At 49.5% G+C, this 19,778-nt stretch overlaps 1 protein-coding gene across 2 annotated transcripts in view; it reads left to right on the top strand.

Annotated features, from left to right (window-relative positions):
- AKAP8 (A-kinase anchoring protein 8) overlaps positions 1–19,778 on the top strand; it is a 44,668-nt gene that overhangs the window by 23,239 nt on the left and 1,651 nt on the right. For both annotated transcript variants that reach the window (XR_003754364.2, XM_029049853.2), the window contains exons 7-13: positions 828–871; positions 6,036–6,069; positions 8,614–8,701; positions 11,526–11,667; positions 12,052–12,145; positions 13,379–13,509; positions 15,877–15,972. Coding sequence is in view for 1 of the 2 variants with exons in the window: in XM_029049853.2 (XP_028905686.1) it covers positions 828–871; positions 6,036–6,069; positions 8,614–8,701; positions 11,526–11,667; positions 12,052–12,145; positions 13,379–13,509; positions 15,877–15,972 (629 nt within the window). In the remaining variant the exon portion in view is untranslated. The remainder of the gene's footprint in view (positions 1–827; positions 872–6,035; positions 6,070–8,613; positions 8,702–11,525; positions 11,668–12,051; positions 12,146–13,378; positions 13,510–15,876; positions 15,973–19,778) is intronic.

Here is a 19,778-nt window from a genome sequence, read left to right as displayed (position 1 = left end):
CCCTGTAAACAATACCTAGAGCCCCTCTGAAAATTGTCCAGAGAGGTAGCCTGGGCTGCCTTCTGATGCATATTATGTGATGGAACATCCTTAGTTTAGCGTGTGCTCGCTTCTGCCGGAAGACGTGTTTTCACTGAGTATTTTGGCATGACCCTTTCTGGATACAGCAGTGATGCCTGTACTTTTTTGTTGTTGTTCTCCATGGTATTTAAGTGCTTACTGTCTGCCAGTACTGTGTGTACTAAGTGCTGTGGTAAATACAAGCTAATCAGCTTGGACACAGTCCATGTTCCACATGGGGCTCACAGTCTTAATCTCCATTTTACAGATGTGGTAACTGGGACCCAGAGAAGTGAGGTTACCTGCCCAAGGTCATATAGGCAAATGGTAGAGCGGGGATTAGAACCCAGGTCCTTCTGACTCCCAGGCCCATGCTCTATCCACTATGCCACGCTGCTTCTAATCACTTCTGACTGGTATTAGTCCAAGATCAAGTATTATACCTTTGTGGGTCACGTTCTGCTTTCCTGTCTCAACTTTATCAGGCTATCAATTTTTCTTTAGGGACGGGTAGTCTTTTTCAGATCATCTAGACTGTAAACTTGTTTTGGGCAGGGAACCTGTCTGCTAATTCTGTTGTACCCTCCCAAATGCTGAGTACAGCGTTCTGTACGTAGTAAGCGTTCAGTAAATGCCATTGGTTGATCACGTGGCCCAAGTTTTTTTTTCTGCTCAACAAAGCAAGTTTTCTGACTGCTGCACATTCTTATGCTCTTCATCCAAAACCAGAAATCACTTGGGTTCATTCTCCTCCTTATGTCTTGTAGATGACGGTGATGGGGATGACGGGTCCGGAGATGGAGACCGAGGTGTAAGTGACCCTTTACAAAATCTCCTCTGACATTTGGATTTTGCTCCATTTTTCAACCCTCTTTTCTTACTTTGCAGTTCTCGGCATATATTGGTGGGTGTTTGTTTTTGTTTTTTGTTCTTGTAGCTGATTTCTCTTCCTCATTTCATCACATAAAATAAGTCCTCAGGTAGATTTAATCCAGTCTTGCAGACATAAAATCTTGTCCTGGCAAGCCTATTAGCTTAAAAATGTTTCCAAGTTTATCAAAGTCACAGAGTCAAGAAAAATTGATAACCTGAAAAAATCGTACCGTGGGTCATGATTCTTTATTTTAGGCTGTGGGTTTGGGTTTATTTGCATAACTAGTTTAATCTGATCATTTCTTTCTGTACAGCAGCTGATCTGCTTGAGATGTTTAATTCAAGGAGTGCTGTTATTTCTAACTGCTACATTTTGTGGTGGTGTTCAAATCACTCAGTTTAGTTTATCCTTTTGCAAGTGCCATTCTTCCAAATCCATTTCTAATGTGCCTATTCTTGATGCTTGGGGGCACCCTGACCATCTATGTGATGTTCTCTGGCTTTAGAAATGCAGTGGGTTTTAGTGAATGGAGAGTTCAGCTGGGAATTAGGGCTGTGTGACCTCAGGCAAGTCACCTCAGCTTAGTGGCCCCCTGTCTATAAAATGGGGAGGAATCTCCTTGTTTCCAAACCCCTCCCCCAAGGGGAAGATTTGGCCCAAAATGAGAGTGTTGCACCATGCTCTAGACCCACTCTGCAATACCTGTTCTCCCTCCTGCTTAGTCCTTATCCCACATGGAGCTCACAGTCTGTGTTCAGCCTGATTAGCCTTAAGAAAATCACAGTCTTTATTATTCCGGGCTGTCTCAAGCCTCCCATCCTTAGATGGGAAAGAACCCCCTCTCCGCCAAACGGTTGAACACGGCTGGTGGAAACCCGGACTCAGGGCAGCCTTCTGCCACCATCCATTCACACTGTCATGCTATAACTCCACTCTGTTTTTTGTCTAAACTGCTGCAGTGTTTCTCCTTCGTTGGCTGGCCACAGCCCCCTCTGACTTTTCGAAACCATCACCTCCCACCTGAAGACCCCAAGCTTCCTAGCTCCTTCCTCCCGAACCCATGATGACCTCGTTAGCTACTTTAACAAAATCACAGACACAAGTTTCTGGAAAACCATCCCATAACCACACCCATAACCCCCGCAACATTCCCACCACCCCCTAAGTAATAATAATAATTCATTCAATAGTATTGAGCACTTAGAATGTGCAGAGCACTGTACTAAGCACTTGGAATGTACAATTTGGCAACAGATAGAGACAATCTCTGCTCAGTGATGGGCTCACAGTCTAAACGATAATAATGATGGTATTTGTTAAGCGCTTACTATGTGCCAAGCACTGTACTAAGTGATGTGGTAGATACAAGGTAATCAGGTTGTCCCACGTGGGGCTCAGAGTCGGGTATTTGTTAAGCCTTTCCTGTGTGCCAAGCACTACTCCACACACCCCTGCTGCTTTCTCCTCCAGCTCCTGCTTCCCAGCTGTTGTTTTCAAGAGATCTTCTACCTGCTCTCTAAATCCACTTGCTTCTACTCTCTCACTCTCCAATGGCTCATTCCCCTCAGCCTCCAAACATGCTCAAATCTCCCCCGTTCTGTAAAAGCCTTGGCTTGATTCCCACAGCCCCCCTCCCGCTATTGCCCCGTCTCCCTGCTCCTATTCCCATCCAGTGTCCTAGAATGGGTTATGTCCACATCACTGCCTTCACTTCCTCTTGACCAAATGTCTTCTCCACCCACTGCAGCCTGGCTTTCTGCCCCATCACTCCGAGGTGGCACTCTTTAAAATGACCGATGACTTCATTAGAGCCACTCCCATCCGGGTTCCCCCTCGACCTGTCTGCTGCTTTTGATGGCACTGACCAATGCCCTCAGGCCTGGGTTTTGCTGACACAGTCCCGACTTGGTGTTCCTCCCACCTCTCTGATTGCTCCTTCTCAGTTGTGTTCGTTGGCTTCTCCCGTGCCTCTCCCCCTCTTGCTGTGGACATTGCCCCAAGCTGTTTGCTGGGTCCCTTTTCTCCCTCTATACTCACCCTTGTGGAGTTCATAATAACGTTGGTACTTAAGCACTTAGTAAGCACTACGATAGACACAAGATAATCAGGTCGGACATAGTCCCTGCCCCACATGGGGCTCACAGTCTGGCTAATCCACTCCCATGACTTTAGCTACTACCTCTATGTGAATGACTCCTAAGTCGACTTCTATAGCCCTGAACGGTATTCCCGTCATCCGACCGGCATTCCTGTTTCTACCAATCAGTAATCAATCACTCTGGTATTTATTGACTGCTTACCGTGCTTAAAGAAACCCACTTTTCTTCCCTGACAGATTTCCCATCTCGCAGATAACACCACCGTCATCTTCCCAGTCCCAGGCCGCCCACAACTTCCGTGTCATTTTCGACTCCTCACTGTCTTTCATCTCTCACCTTCAGTCAACTGCCCAATTCTGCCAGTTTTTTCTACACATCTCCCAGCTCTGCCCCTCCTCTCAACTTCAAACAGCTACCAACCCTGGTCCGGCCTCTCGTCGTATTCTGACTAGACTATTTTATCTGCTTTCTCGCCAGTCTCCCTGCCTCCAGCCTCTCCCCACTCCAATATACCTCGTGCTGACCCGCAGATCATCTTGAAGCTTCTGTTGGTACGCGTCTCTCCCCTCCTCCAAACCCAACAATGGCTTCCCGTGTCTCTCCACATCAAAAATAATAATTACGGTATTTAAGCACTTACTATGTGCCAAGCACTGCACTAAGTGCCGGGGTAGGTACAAGATTATCAAGTTGGACACGGTCCTGGTCCCATGTGAAGCTCATAGTCTAAGCGGGGAGGGAGAGCAGGTATCAAATCCCCATTTTAGAGATGAGGAAACAGGCTCAGGGAAATTAAATAACTCGCCCAAGGCCACAAAGCAGGCAGGTGGCCGAGACTGGAGTAGAGTAGAGGTCCTCTGACTCCTCAGATGCCTCCAGTGGTTGCCCATCCATCTCTACATCAAACAGAAAATCCTTATCATTGGTATGAGGGCCCTCAATCAGCTCTCCCCCTCCTCTCTAATCTCACTCACCTCCCACTGCAACCCAGCCTGCACATTTTGCTCCTCTAACACCAACGTACCCATTGTATCTCGAACTCATCGTTCTCATTGACCTCTTGCTCATGTCCTCCCTCTGGCCTGGAGCTCTCTCCCCCTTCGTATCCAACAGACCAGCACTCTCCCCATCTTCAAAGCCTTACTAAAATCATATCTCCTCCAAGAAGCCTTCCTTGACTAATCACTATCACCCTCCCTTCTGCATCAGCTATGCAGTTGGGTCTGTAACCCTTATGCACTATGATGCTCACCCCACAGCACTTAGGTGCATAACCTTCTGCTCTGTGACTTCCCCTATCTCTAATTTATTTTAATGTCTGTCTCTCCCACTGGACTGGAGACTCCCCAGCTCTCCCCACATTCAAAGTCCTCCTAAAAATCTCATCTCCACCCTAACCCATCGGTTGATTTCCCAGCGTCAATCAATCAATCATGCCTTCGTCCAAACTCTAATACTTGTGACCTTTTTTACACTGTCCTTAGCACTCATACAGATATTTCTGCTCAATTTCTTTGTTTTGACTGCTATCGTTTTAAACATTTTCCTATCTGTCTCGCTTAAAAAGCAAGCTCCTTGTGGGTGGGGAACGTGTCACCTGTCAATATGATGGCATTTAACGGATTTACTGTGTGCCAAACACTGTACAAAGCACTAGGGTAGATACAGAACCATCAGATCAGACACAGTCCCCGTCCCACACGGGGCTCATGGTCTAAGGAGGGAGTAGGATTTAATTTCCGCACTGTACTTTTGCGGTTTTGCAGTTCAGCTGCACGGTCCTTTCCTGCCTCTTATAATGGGCTCATTAATTGGCTTCTCAATAACCCCGGTCCCTAGGAAGCGGTTAGGCGTGGCAGATTCCATTCCAATCGCCACTTGTCGTTCTGAAGTGAGGTGAGTTATTGCCTTGGTGATGCAGGACAGGAAGTGGGAGCAGTTCCAGGTCAGAGGCCAGTTGGCACCAGGAGATGCTTGGAAGAAGATATTGGGTAAACTTGGCAGCCGGCTCCTGCAGAGCTGTTATTCTCTGCCATGGCCCATGCAGGGCGTGGAAGTGAGGAGTGACAAATGGGAAAGGTTGGGGTGGCGATCGCATTCTCCCCAGGGAGATGGCTCCTGGGTGGCAACGGTTGAGGTGGGCGCTGGCTGAACGTTAACCTATCAGCACTGTTAAACAAAACTAAAAAAAGATCTCGATTTCTGCTGCCGGCTACTCGGGAGTGGCATGTGGGAGCGTGCCAGCTTCTTTAGTAATAATTGTGGTACCTAGTGCTTGGCACATAGTAAGCACTTAATAAGCACTGGGGTAGATACAAGTTAATCAGGTTAGACACGGTCCCTTTCCCACATTGGGCTCACACTCTTAATCCCCTTTTTTACAGGTGAGGTAACTGAGGCAGAGATAAATTAAGTGACTTTGCCCAAAGTCACACAGCAGACGTGGCAAAACTGGGATTAAAACCCAGGTCCTTTTGACTCCCAGGCCCGTGCTCTATCCACTAAACCATGCTGCTGCTTTTCTGGCCACATCTCTCTTTCAGGCACTTGTTGGAATAAGAGCTACTCAGATGTTCTTTGCAGTATCCACATGTTAGAGAGGGCAGCTGAATCTCTTAATTGGCAGAAGGGAAAGGAGGGTTCGGCCGACGAGCCCACAAGCTGAGTTGACCTTTGAGCTCTCGGTTCCCGACTTTGTCATGGACTCTCTTGCTTTTCCATTGGCCCTACTGTGCTTGTCATTGAGATAGGCACCTCCAGTAAAAATCCAAGTCTTTATACTGCCTTTATACTTCTGTTGGTTGCACCAGGGAGCACCAAATGCCAAGAAGGGTCCTTATTTAATGAAAGTGGCGGCGTCTCTGATTTTTCCCCATGTTAGATGAGAGCGGAGGGGTGAGGTGTTTAACAGGTTAGCTGATCACATGATTTCTATCGAAGACTATCAGTTCTGATGAGTGTCTCTCTTTGTGTGTGTGTGTGTGTGTTTATATCTTTTTCAGGATGAGGAGTGCGATGAAGAAGGAAGGAGGAGAGGTAGGGTTTCTCCAGCATGCTCCTGCACTCTGATTTCCCCACATATCCACTCTGCTTCCTCTCCTCTCCAGTGGCCACTGGGGCCAGAAATCAGGCTAATCCTAAGCAAATGCTGGGCCTGGCTTGGAGATGGTATTCTGAGCCTTGGGGTGGAAGAAAGGACCTAAGTCGTTGGACATGGCTGTTAGGGTAGTAACTGGGCTTATTGTTTGGGGGCCTCACCCTTTGCTCCAAAGGCTTTTGTGTGTCGCACTTATTGGAAACCATCCAGTATGCACTATAACCTTGCTTCAGGGAACTGATTTCTTCTGGTGTGAGAGAGAAGGAAAAGCCTGTATCCATTTGCCTGGAACCAATCTGCTACTGAAGCGATGGGGGCGGGATGGGAGAGAAGGGGCCCTGCTTGGTGCCTCGGGTTGCAGGTGCTCTGGGTCGTGCTCATCTGGGCCTCTGGAGCCTTCTGGGCTTCGTTCAGTTCAGGCCTCCCTTGGCGGCTGGATTTGGGCGGGGGCCCTGGTCGTCCCATTCGGCCGTGATGGACCGGTTTGGGATACTCAGCTGGAGTGAAGCAGTGTGTTTCCGATACCTTTGCTCTGCGGCGGCCTCATAGGGGAAACTCCAGGCGTGGGGCTGGCTGCGGGGTGAGTATAGGGTCCTTTCCATCTCCCCACCGTGGCTTCTTCCGGGACTTTTGGGAGCCCAGAGTGAAGCTCATGAGGGACTGGCCAGGAGTTTCTATCAACCCCCGGTGTGGGAAAAGAGCCCCCGAGAAACATTAACAGACCCCAAGACTTGGCAGAGGACTGGATCCTTGGGTCCTTTCGGCCGGGGAATTGGGAGAGTGGAGTCTGAAGGGTGGCTGCTTTGGTTCTCCCCCTTCCCTGTCCCCTTCCGACCTCCCTCTTGGGCCCACCTCGAGCCAGACGCGGCTCTGAAAAAGGAAAGAGACTCCCTCTTGACTCTCTCTCTTGGCCGCATGAACCTGCTGCCTCTTGGCGGGTCCCTCCCTCAAGATTTCTCCCCTTCTCCCCCCTACTGCCTCCCCCAGTCATACACTTTCAGGGCTTAGCTGTCCCTTCTGAGGTTCTCCCAGCCCTATTTATTGAAGAGGGCCTGGGAACATTCAGAGCGTTCAACAGCTCTTGTGGCCAGGGTAATGCTAAAGCCAAGGTGAAATGTTTATTGCGCACAGGTCCTGGTACCCGGAATGACTTTGCTCTTAAACAGCAATAATAGTTTCAGGCAGTGACCTCTTGCCAAAAGTCCCACCTGCCCTTTTGAGAGGCTTCTGAGCAGCGCCCGCCGGTCGCCATCTTCGTGGGACGGTCTCGTGACTGGCATCAGGGGTAGGGGTTACAGTTCAGATGCTTATCGCAACCTTTTTCTGGTCTCCCGCCCCCTCCCCCAGCCCTTCCTCGGAGTGCCCATCCCTCAGGTTCCTTCCCCCTGCCCCTTGTCCCGTGTCCCGGTGGGCTTGTTGGCTCCAGGGTGTTGGGCTACATCCCTCTCTCTCTCTGTCTTTCTCAGCGGGAGGCTTCCTTGCCGACCCCAGGGGAGAGAGGTAGGATCGGGAGGTGGTCTTTTCCACCTCCTGCTGCTAGGATTGCTTCTCACTTGACCTTGGGAAAGCCCGAGGAGGGCCCCTCCTCCTCCTCCTGGGACTGGAAGGTGGGGGCTAGGCTGACAAGGAAGGTCAAGCCTACTGAGGAGGCCTATTGCTGCTTGTACAGGCTGAGCCCCAAGTTGGCAATTCAGCTGAGGTGGGCCTGGGGTTGGGCTGAGGGGGAACCATTTTGCTTCATCCCTGAGCCTCTGGCTTGCCCTCTCTTTTAACTACAGGAAATTGCGCAGCTCTTTCCTTAAATAATTCGAGGAGGAGGAGATGGGGTTTCCACCTTTTCAATCTGGAAAACAAGTGCTCTCCCAGGATGGGATGGGTAGGAGGGCAGAAGAGAGCAGTAGTGGGATCCAGCTGCAGATCCTCTATGGGCAGGCGGGCAACTGGAAGGAAGGAGGAGCAGCAGGCCTGGAGAAAGAAAGGGGAGACAGAGCCCAGGCAGAATCTTGCTGTTCTGGGGCCAGTGGGGTTGAGTCAACGCCCCGGGGGGAACGCATTCGCCGAGCGTCTCTTCCGGATCTCGGAGGTCCTCGGACACCAGTGACCAAATGGCTCTATGCCTCTCCTTCTAAGGAAGGAGACTAGTCCCTCTAAACAGAAGAGGGAAGAGGGTGACAGGGACATGCTGCCCTTTACAAGGTCCTCAGCGCTTGGCTTTCATTCATTCATTCAATCATTCAATCGTAGTTATTGAGCACTTACTGTGTGCAGAGCACTAAGCACTTGGAAAGTACAATTCGGCAACAGATAGACAATCCATACCCAACAACGGGCTCTCAGTCTAGAAGGGGGAGAGACAACAAAACAACTAGGCATCAATACCATCAAAATAGATAGTTATATATATACAATTATAGATATATATAGAGAGAGAGGCTTGTCCTCTGCCTCTTCAAAGTGATTCGAAGTGGGTATCTCTGTTGCAGGAGACAGAGACGACGAAGACGAGGAAACGAAAAAAAAGAGGGAGAAGCAGAGAAGACGGGACAGGATGCGGGATCGTGCCACGGACAGGTATGGCTAAAGGAAGTGGGGCAAGAGAAGAGCCGTTGCTGTCTGGGATGAGGGGAAAAGGGGGAGTCTTGGGGTGAGGGTCTCTGATCCTCCTGTGTCGAGTTGATCCTGCATGATCAGAACCACGGTTGAACGCCGGAGTAGGGAAGGGAGTGGAATCTGCCAGTCTCCTGGCGTTGAACCTTGGTCGCTTCAGCGTTGCTTCCTGAAGCCCTTCATGAACTGAACACCTGTGAGGAAATGAACTTTCTCGGCCTCTCTTGGTCGCAGATATGGACAAGAGTGAACCGGTTTGGGAAGTAAATTGGGGGTGAGGTGGGGTAGATAGATGCAGTAGCGCCTCTAGATCAGGAAGCGGAAAGATTTTAAACTTCATGCATGGATCGGCCGTGCTGAGCGCCATGACGATCATGTGATGTAAGGGTGTGTTTCTCTTGGGGGTCTGCTGAAAGAGTAAGTTAATCTATTGAAACCCCTTGTTTTCTCTTTTGAGATATGTGGGGACAACTCATTTTCCTTGCTCCTCAGTAGTGACGGGCTGGAGAACACGTCCCAGTCTTGCAAGCAACTGCCTCCAGGTCAACAGCAGATTAAGTGGCGATTTGCACACCTCATTATGATGGGAAGTTTGACGCTTCTAGGATGATGTTTCTCAAATTTTTGTAAGAGAGCTCCAGGTGGTCCATGGAACTGCTACTGGTTTAGCCCTATTCCCTTCCCACCTGGCCCCAGTCTGGTCCCTGTTGTGGCGGTTTCTGCTCTCCTTTCCCCCTCCGCCCCTAAAGTCAAACCTGCTGCCTTGGAGCTCAGCGCCTTGTGTCTGTACTCCACAAGTTTCCTTCTCCCTCGGAGGAAGGAAGTGAGAGGCAGTGTGGGGTGGGAAGGAAATGGGAGAGAGACTGGAGGGGACGAGGGCTTTTTGGAAGATGAGGGAGTGAAGTCTGCAGTTGTGGCGGGGCCCCCGCACACGCATGCACATACACATACCTTGGACTTGGAAAAGTTAAGTGGTTGCCCGAGACTCTGTGCCCCTAACAAAGCAATCTGTTGCCTAGACCACTTAGAGGAGTGTCCTCGGACACCTTTATTGGGAACCGTGGTCCTCCCCTCCCCATCCTCCACCTCGGTCCCCTCCACCCTCCCCAAACTAGACACTAAACGTAAACATTTACATCAGTGCAGCAGAGATGAAGAATAGCCAAACCCAACTTTCCTCGCATCCTTTACACTCAGTTCTGCCAGAGCAAGTGTTTTCACTACGCGTTTTGGATAGAACGCGACAGCAGAATTAGGGAGTGTTCTTCCGACAATTTGCGTCTGTCTGGATACAGCGCGACACGGTGTCGGAAGGAACGGTTGTGCGCATGCATGCATCGTTGGACACGGGGTGAGTGGTACAACGCGCGTTTTCCTTTATGTGGGGGTTCTGTGAGAGCACACCAGGCCCCTCCCTCCCCTCCACCCCCAGGGTTGTGGGAGAATTGGGCTTATTTAAAAGTGGCACACTTCAGTCTCTATTTTCAGTTCCTAGGTGCCATGTGGGTTGTCTGCTATGAGCCTGGACTTCAGCCCTTTCTCCCTGAGGGGTCTGCGGGGCCCAGGATCATTGGGTGTTTAGTAGTCTGACCTCCTGAATGGCAAAAGCCAGATGACCACCTCACTCATACACGGGCACCCGCGGACCGTGGGTTGGAGTGCTTAGACGTGCTCCTCTGAATCGTGATCAATCCTGATGTTTCAGCATGGACATTCACGTCTGATGTCTCTTTAAGCTGCAAACTAAGTCGGGGAGGACCCTTGGGAGAAGAGTGAGCTGTGGAGTCGGGGAAGCCTAAGGACCCACAGAGTTTACTATGTCGGGAGAATAATTACTGGAGAAAGTCCATTACAATTCTTGGTTTGGTAAATGGATTGATGATGTTTCCTGCAGAGGAAGTGGAATTAGGAACTGCAACGGGCCTTTTCCTCTCTTTGAGAGAGTTTCTTTCCCCCATCTAGTGGATGAGGTGAATGTTCCCAACTGAGGTAGTCTCTCCTCCTCTGTTCCTCCCCATCCCTCGGCGTTTAACAGGGGAAAGTGAATTGCCTGAGCCCACTTAATACGTCAGTGGCACTTCTGGAGCCTGATGCCCAGTTATTCTTCACCCCCGCCAGAGCTTCCAGATCAAAACCTTACCCATCTCTTCTCCCCCTCCCCCCCCCACCCCCAAAAAAATACAGCACTCTGGTGCTGCCTCAGATGATGAAAAAGGTCCATTCATTTAGAAACAGTACAGCCTCATGTTAATTTGCAAAAGAGGCATCTTGAAAAGGAGTAAGAAGCAGGTGCTAGGCGGATGCTGACGAGGCTGGCAGCACTGCCGAGATACTGCCTTTGAAACGTGCCAGTCTCGGTGCAGCATCCTAGAGTGATGATGAAATAGCAAAGAGGCACGGGGCCGGTGGTGGTCCGCAGGTCCCGTTCTCTCTCCCTCCCCCCCACTTAAGTGGGAGAGGGAAGGAACCCTGACAACTGTATGCATATGCCCTTTCATTTCCTTCATCACAGTCTTTCTCTTCTATTCTGCATACCAGTCAGGGGCACTTCTCTGTCTTAAGCACTCTCACTAATCCTCCCAGTATGCTCATGTGGCCTGTGTTCTGTCACCGACTTACGTGACCCTGGCTGCACCCCATAACTCTTCAGGCCTCAGCTGTCTCATCTGTAAAATGGACTGAAGTCTGAGTTTCCCCAATCCCAGTCCTCAGGGCCTTGCTTGTAAATTAGGTAAACCGTGCCCTTGCAAACAGTTAACACTCTCTGTGGTGCTCGATCTCCCTTCAGGATTCAGTTTGCCTGTTCTGTGTGCAAGTTCCGTAGCTTCGAAGACAAAGAAATCCAGGAGCATCTTCAGAGCAAGTTTCACAAAGACACACTCCGATTTATCGGTACCAAACTGCCTGACAAGACAGTGGCGTTTCTACAGGTAAAGGGCACGTTGCATTTGAGGAGCCTTAAATCATGCGGCAAGCAGCCTCCCCGGGAAATTTCAGGCCATCTAGCCTCCAGAATCTGAGTTGAGCTCTTGCTTGGCTAGAGGAAGCTTTCTGAAAATCCTTCAGCCCAGTAGCAACAAGGTGGCGTTTCTTGCCGTCTGGCAAGGTAGCTGTGTCTTTTAAGGCACTGAAGTCCTTGTAGCTGGGATCTGAAGAAACCAATTTGACCTGCCTGTCAATACTGCTGCCGAGGACGAGGCCGGTTAGTTCCATCCCAGGCTGTCAGCGGGTAATCATTGCAGCCAAGTGAGGCGTCCAACTCTACCCCAGTCATTTTCCCCTTGTTTGTCCTGTGCTTTCCTTCACCCCTCCAGGAATATATCGTGAACAGGAATAAGAAAATTGAGAAACGTCGTCAGGAGTTGACCGAGAGGGAGGGCGCCAAACACAAACCAGACCCTTTTAAGGGTGAGTCCAAGTTTTGGAGGAGGGGGTTTTGGAGGGGGCATTTAAATGACCTGCACATACTTAAGTCTGGCATTATTAGGGCTAATGACTATGCCTAAGCAGTTCTCTACAACCCACTTCGCAATTCTTGAGAAGAGGGTTTGGGAGGGCATGGAGTGGGAAACCTAGAGCTCACTTCTGCTTGGAGTCATTGTGATGAACAAAATAGGAAAGCCATGCCTAAATGCCCTTATTTTGCATCTCTGTCTCCCACCCCCCCTTTCAGACTTCAGGGGCCCCAAAGTGTCTTCTCCATGGGATAAGTGGAGAGAAGGAAGGTCGGGCCAGGTGCTCTGCCTGGAGCTTTGTAGCAACATCGGAGGCATGAGTGAAACCAGAGCGATTCCAATCCCAATGTCCTGCCTATATGTAGGCTGTGTAAAATGCAGTATAAATACCGGTTTCCCTCTCCTACTTTGGCTGTCAGGCTGACAAAGGGACAGGGACTGTGCCCAACCTGATGATCTCCTATCTACTCCAGCGCTCAGTATAGTGCTCGACCTGTAGTTGGCATTTAACTCATTGTCATCACCATCATTATTATTACTATATTATCATTATTATTTTTAGGAAGCAGCGTGGCTTAGCGGGAAGAGCACGGGCTTTGGGAGTCAGAGGTCGTGGGTTCTAATCTCCGCTTGTCAGCTGTGACTTGGGGCAAGTCACTTCACTTCTCTGTGCCTCAGTTACCTCATCTGTAAAATGGGAATTAAGACTGTTAGTCCCATGTGGGACAACCTGAGAACCTTGTAGCCACCCCAGTGCTTAGAACAGTGCTTGGCACACAGTAAGCGCTTAATAAATACCATCATCATTACTATTACTCTTACGATGATGCTTGGATCGGTCTGGTGGTTTGGCTTTAACGGATTAAATGATCCAAGTGGACACACACCTGGATGCATCCCTTGAACATTGAACTCTTGCATGATTGGTTTCCCAACTGGGGTTAGTATCTCAGAGAAGAGGTTGGAGTGAATGTGGACTGTGAGCAGCCCCATGTGGAATGGGAACTGTGTCCATTCTGACAGACTTGTATATACCCCAGCGCTTAGAAGAGTGCTTGACATAAAGTGCTTAACAAATACCATTTAAAAGAAAAAAAAACCACCTAGTATTCATGTTGGCCAAACAGTTCTCCCAACAGTTTGATCTCAGTCCTATATGCTATGCTTCTTGGGTATCTGTCTATAGGGATTGGCCAAGAACACTTTTTTAAGAAGATCGAAGCAGCTCACTGTATGGCCTGTGACATGTTAATTCCAGCACAGCACCACCTCCTCCAGCGACATCTGCGTTCTGCAGATCACAACCACAACCGCCGGGTAAGGGCCCATGGTACCAGTCGGAAGACCCAGGGCGGATATTTTACGGAGTGGAAGAAAGTCTAGGGAGCCAGGAAGAGTGGGTGGCAGGGTGGCAGGCACAATCTCTGGGCTCTGCTTTCCCACTATTAGTATTCACAATCACTGAGCTAAGTGCTTGGGAGAGTACAATATAACAATGTAACAGAGTTGGTAGACACAAGGGGGATTGTAAACCCCCTATGGGCAGGGATCAGGTCTCCTGACTCTGTCCTACCCACCCACCGGCCTACTATGGTGCTCAGCACACAGAGATCAAAAAATAGCATTGATTTTTAAAGCAAAAACCAGGACCAGGCAGAGATTGGGACCTTCTGCCAATGAAGAGGAGGAAGTTGAGGAAACAGGGCCCTTGAGGCAATTAAAATTTCTGTGGGTTTTGAAGCTTTCTTTGAAAGCACTGAAAACGGTGCTGGCCGATGCTCTTTCCCATTCTTCCGGAGAACAGTGTGCATGTGGAGGTCCCGGGAGAGCGGCTGTCTGTCGGCTATCGCCAAAATGGAAACCCACCAAGAGGCCCTGAAGCCCAAGTGACCAGAAGGGCTGGCAGTCCCGAGTCAATGAAATAATGAAAGAGCTAAACATACATTGGCGTGCTACTGGCGACCCTCTAAACAAAGCTCGTTGTGGGCAGGGAATGTGTCTACCAACTCTGTTACATTGTTATATTGTACTCTCCCAAGCACTTAGCTCAGTGCCCTGCATGCAGTAGCACTCAATGAAGACAATTGATTGCAGGGTTGACTCAGCTAGGGAATGCCTTATGGCGAATGGGCTTTGAAGGCGGGGAGGGGTGTTGATTTGATGGGGGTAGGGAATGCTATGCGAGGGAAATGGTGAGCATGGTGGAGTGGAAGTGGGAGAGTCACAAGCAAGATGGGAGAAGAAGGTTTGCTTGGAAGGAGCGAAGGGCGGGAGCTAGGATATAGCCAGTGAAGAGAGCAAACAGCTGATAGAGAGCCGTGAAGCCAGTAGTCAGGAGTTTCTGTTTGAGGTGGAGAAAAATGGGTAACCAGTGGAGGTTGTTGGAGGAGAATTGTGTGTCTGTTATACTCTCCCAAGTGCTTAATACAGGACTCTGCACACAGCACTCAAATACCATTGGTTGATTTAACCCCATTATCTGAACTGACCCAGGCAGTTGTATGTAGGAGAGACTTAAGAAGGGAGGGGCTGGAGGCAAGGAGACCAGTAAGGAGTCCAATTGAATAATCCAGTCAGGAAGTAACAAGGGCTTGAACCACGGTGGGGATCATAAGAGGGGAAAACCAGTAGGGTTTAGCAATGACCTGAAAGGGAGAGGGTCACGATGACACCAAGATTAGAGTGTGTGGATGAGCTCCATGGGAAGAGTAGAGGACCCAGAACAGAGTGGGGTGGAACACCTGCTGTTAAAGCGAGGAGATAAGATGAAGGACCAGCAAAGGAGACTGAAAGGCAGTGGTGGGAGAAATAGAGTACCGTGTTTGGTGGAGCCAAGGCTGTAGAGAGTCCTAGAAAGAGGAAGTGGTTAGTGTCCAAGGTAGTCAAGAGATCAAGAAGGATTAGGCTTAACGGGTGGAGTGTAGTCAAGAGAAAGCAGCATGGCCTAGTGGATGGAGCATGGGCCTGGGAGTCAGACGGACCTGGGTTCTAGTTCCGGCTCCACCTCTTGCCTGATGCGTGACCTCGGGCAAGTCACTTTACTTCTCTGGGCCTCATTCCCTCATCTGTAAAGTGGGGATTAAGACTGCGAGCTCCATGTGGGATATGGACTTTGTCTAACCTGATGACCATCTATTTACCCCAGTGTTTAGAACAGCTCCTGCCACAGAGTTAGCGCCTAGAAAATACTATAAAGGGGGGAATGAAGCTTTTTCAGAGTAGCAAGTGAAGTCAGCAGGGGTTAGAGAGGGAGGAAATCAGGAAGATCAGCAGAGGTAGAGTCCTGGTATTGAGTAGATGTAAGGATTGAGTTTTGCAAGGGAGGGTAAGTCTATAGCGGCAGAGGTCGACCAGGTATTTTGAGCGCCAAAATCGCTCAACCAACCCAATTACCTTGTATCTACCCCAGTGCTTAGAACAGTGCCTGGCAGATAGTAAGCGCTTAACAAACAATTTTATCATCATTTATTATTATTATTACAGTTTAGCAGACTGGAGGTCTCAAGGGGCAGAGGACAGTTGTGGGAGGAGGAGATGGCAGAAGTGGTGGTTTCACACTCCCCAATGCTGGTGATAATTGCTCCGGCTGCAATGGACTCCTCCACAGTCAGGACCCTGATCCTACAGCCATCTATTTTTCAAGAGTTTTGGAAGACTCACATTGTTGTCTGACTTTCTCTGCAGCTTGCCGCTGAACAGTTCAAGAAGACAAGTCTTCATGTTGCCAAGAGTGTCCTAAACAACAAGCATATAGTGAAAATGCTGGAAAAATATCTAAAGGTTTGTGATTTAGGGGGGAGGGCAAAAAGAATGGTAAGGGTCGAGGGTGGGGAAGAGTGTATCTCGGAGAAGGTAATAATAATAATAATAATGTTGGTATTTGTTAAGCGCTTACTATGTGCCGAGCACTGTTCTAAGCGCTGGGGTAGACATAGGGGAATCAGGTTGTCCCACGTGGGGCTCACAGTCTTAATCCCCATTTTACAGATGAGGGAACTGAGGCACAGAGAAGTTAAGTGACTTGCCCACAGTCACAAAGCCGACAAGTGGCAGAGCTGGGATTCGAACTCATGAGCCCTGACTCCAAAGCCCATGCTCTTTCCACTGAGCCACGCTGCTTTTCAAGAACCAGAAGGTGTGACTGTGGCACAGGATTCATTCGTTCAATCATATTTACTGAGCACTTACTATGTGCAGAGCACTGTACTAAGCACTTGGAAAGTACAATTCGACAACAGATAGTGGCAATCCCTACCCAACAACGGGCTCACAGTCTAGAAGGGGGAGACAGACAAAACAAAACAAGTAGGCATCAATACCATCAAAATACATAAATAGAATTATATATATATATATACACATCATTAATAAAATAAATAGTAATAAATATGTACAAATATACACAAGTGCTGTGGGGAGGGGAAGGGGGTAGAGCAGAGGGAGGGAGTAGGGGCGCAGGGGAGGAAGAGCAGAGGAAAAGGAGGGCTCAGTCTGGGAAGGCCTCCTGGAGATGAGCTCCCAGGATTTAGATTACTGGACTCAATAGACAAGGAATTGGACTGTAAGAAGTTTGACTTTTTGTGTGTGTGTACTTGTTAAGCGCTATGTGCTTAGCACTGTACTAAGCACTAGGGGAGATACAAGATAATCAAGTTGGATATCCTTGTCCCATGTGGGGCTCAGTCTAAGTAGGAGGGAGGACAGGGATTGAATCCCAATTTTACAAAAGAGGTAACTGAGGCACAGAGAAGTGAAGCGACCTGCCCAAGCAGTAGAGCTGCGACTAGAACCCAGGTCTTCTGATTCCCAGGCCTGTGCTCTTTCCACTAGACCACACTGCTTTGATTGCTGTGAGAGCCTAGGCCCCTCCCCGCAGTACCTGTTTCCAGGACTGGCAGCCTGTCACTCCTCAGGACCCCTCCCAGAGGGAAAGTCATTTCACATAAGGTGCCATCCGCTCACTTGATGGCGTCAACTGGAGACCAGACCATTCCTAGGGAGGTGATGGTTCAAGGAGGCGGGAACCAGTTGTGGAAGCAGCATGGCCTAGCGGAGAGGGCCTGGGAGTCCGTAGACCCGGGTTCTAATTCCAGATCTGCCACTTGCCTTGCCGTGAGACGTTGGGCAAGTCACTTCACTTTTCTGGGTCTTGTTTTCTCCACCTGTAACTTGGATCATGGGGATTAAAATACCCATCTTCCATCCCCCCGCCTTAGGCTTTGAGCTGCATGTGGGACCGGGGCCGTGTTTGACCTTATCATCTTGTACCTCCCCCAATGCTTAGCACAGTGCCTGGTCCAAAGAAAGCACTTAATAAATACCCTAATCTCCTCACACCCTCCCCCCCCCCGCAAATTGAAACTTCTGGAGCCAGGAAGTAAGAGAACTCACTTGGCTTCCTTCTAGAACAGAGAATATCTTGGTCTGGCAGAGGGGTGACCACATGGGAGCTGCTGCTGGGAGAAGCACTCATAATTCAGGGGGATTTGGGAACCCTTCAGCTCAGATTGAGAACAAGTGGAAGATCAGGCTCATTGCATTTCCTCCCAAATCTGGTTCAAGATTCCGACTCTACAGTTACCGTTGCACCCTCGACCCCTTAAACCAAATAAATACTGATGATCTGGTTGGAGCCCGAGATTGGACCTGCTTTGTCTCGGTGTGGTGAGCCTGCTAATTTGCAGGGGCTCCCTATCGCAGCAGGGGCAGGGCCAGGGCCAATTAACTGAAACCCGAATGCTCTCCGTGCCGTTTACCGGAATGAAACCCAAGAGAAGTGGGATGGTGACAGCAATCTACTGGGCCAGTTCTGGGCTGCCCTGTCATGAGCCCCAAGAGTGCCATAGGTACAGCTGGAATAAGCTGTTGGCAACGAGGACCCCAGTGGTGCAGTTGGAAGCTTATTCTCACAAAGCGATGAGAAGCAGTGTGGCCTAGTAGAAAGTGCCTGGGCCTGGGAGTCAGAAGGACCTGGGTTCTAATCCCGGCTCTGCCACTTGTCTGCTGTGTGACCGTAACTTCTCTGGGCTTCAGTGACCTCATCTGTAAAATGGAAGGTTAAGACTTTAAGCCCCAGGTGGGACAGAGGCAGTGTCCCACCTGATTAGCTTGTATCTACCCAGCACTTTTTAAAGCGCTTACTATGTCCCAAGCACTGTACTAATAACATTTAAAAAGAAAGGAAAAAAGCGATTAGTACATCATAGATGCTATCGCTGGCTACATTGGAATGGGGCTCCAAAATCCCCGAAGCCGGGTGGCCAGACCTCAGCATTTAGACAGTTTTCTGGTCTTCTCTTCAAAAATGTCTATGCTGGTACTTTTATGTGCATCTGTGGGATGCTAGTGAAGTACAGTGGAAACTTGTTTTTGTCTAATACAGTGCCTCACTATGCCCAATGGCTTACATCTGGTGGCCACCGGGGTGGATCTGAGAAACTTGGTAGAGGATCGAAGGTTACTTGAGATCAGGCTGGCCCGACAGCTCTTGTTCGTGCCCTCTGCAGACCATTAGAACTGCAAATTAAACTCAATATGCTTTTGAAAGCCAGAGAAGCACAGCTACCAAAGCCCATATGGATTTAAGCTATGGAAGCCAAGCTAGGCGCCTGCAATGAGAACCAGAATGGCATAGTAGAAAGAGCACGGGCTTGGGAGTCAGAGGTCGTGGGTTCTAATCCCGGTTTCGCCTCTTGTCAGCTGTGTCACTTTGGGCAAGTCACTTCTCTATGCCTCAGTTACCTCATCTGTAAAATGGGAATCAAGACTGTGAGCCCCACATGGGTCACCTTGATCACCTTGTATCTACCCCTGTGCTTAGAACAGTGCTTGGCCCATAGTAAGTGCTTAACAATACCATCATCGTCATCACCATCGTCAATGGGGGCAAAGACCCCCCCAAGGGCTTGGCACTGCTTTCTGGGCAAGGCAGACGGCCGTAGCTTGGCTCAGCCTGGGGACCTGTAGGGTTCCGGGCTTCCTCACCGGGCTGCAGGACTGGGTCAAGGGTCACTCCTGCCCCCGCAGTGACCAGGCTAGAGCAGCCTCCAGCCTGGTCCCTTGGGCTAATTAGCTATGTGGTATCCGCTCTGGAAGAGGAGGGGGAGTTGGATCCATTGCTGGGTGTGGAGGCATTTGGGAGAATACCATAGAAATCCAAGACACAGTCTTAAGAGCCTTCTTGCCTTCCTCTCCTCCCTCACCCCCCCCCCCCCCCGAGTGTTCTGCCCAAATTTTGTCCCCATACTCAAAATGACAAGTTGGCACTCTTGATTGGAGAAGTGATCAGAATTGAGGTTGGCTTAAAATACATCTATATTAGAATGGTGTGGGCTTCCCTCCTCCTCTCCCACCCCAATCAGAGAGCCAAAAAGAATACTTCCAAAAGGAAAGGTTTTTGTTTTTGTTTTGTTGTGTCTCCCCCCAGATTAAACTGGCATGGATAACCTTCCTTGACGGCAGGAACCAGCTAGCTGGAAGGCCTCAGTTGTGGGTTAGCTTCCAAAAACAGTGTCAAGCGGGCAAAGTTTCTATGGGAAGTAGGTCTCAAACTTTCAACGTGTGCCCTGTCCCACAATACCTCTCTA

The sequence above is a fragment of the Ornithorhynchus anatinus genome, chromosome X1, assembly GCF_004115215.2.
Source record: "Ornithorhynchus anatinus isolate Pmale09 chromosome X1, mOrnAna1.pri.v4, whole genome shotgun sequence".
NCBI classification, from domain to species: Eukaryota; Metazoa; Chordata; class Mammalia; order Monotremata; family Ornithorhynchidae; genus Ornithorhynchus; species Ornithorhynchus anatinus.
The sequence above is the reverse complement of the archived record's forward strand: the minus strand, read 5'-3'. Positions and strand labels throughout refer to the sequence as shown.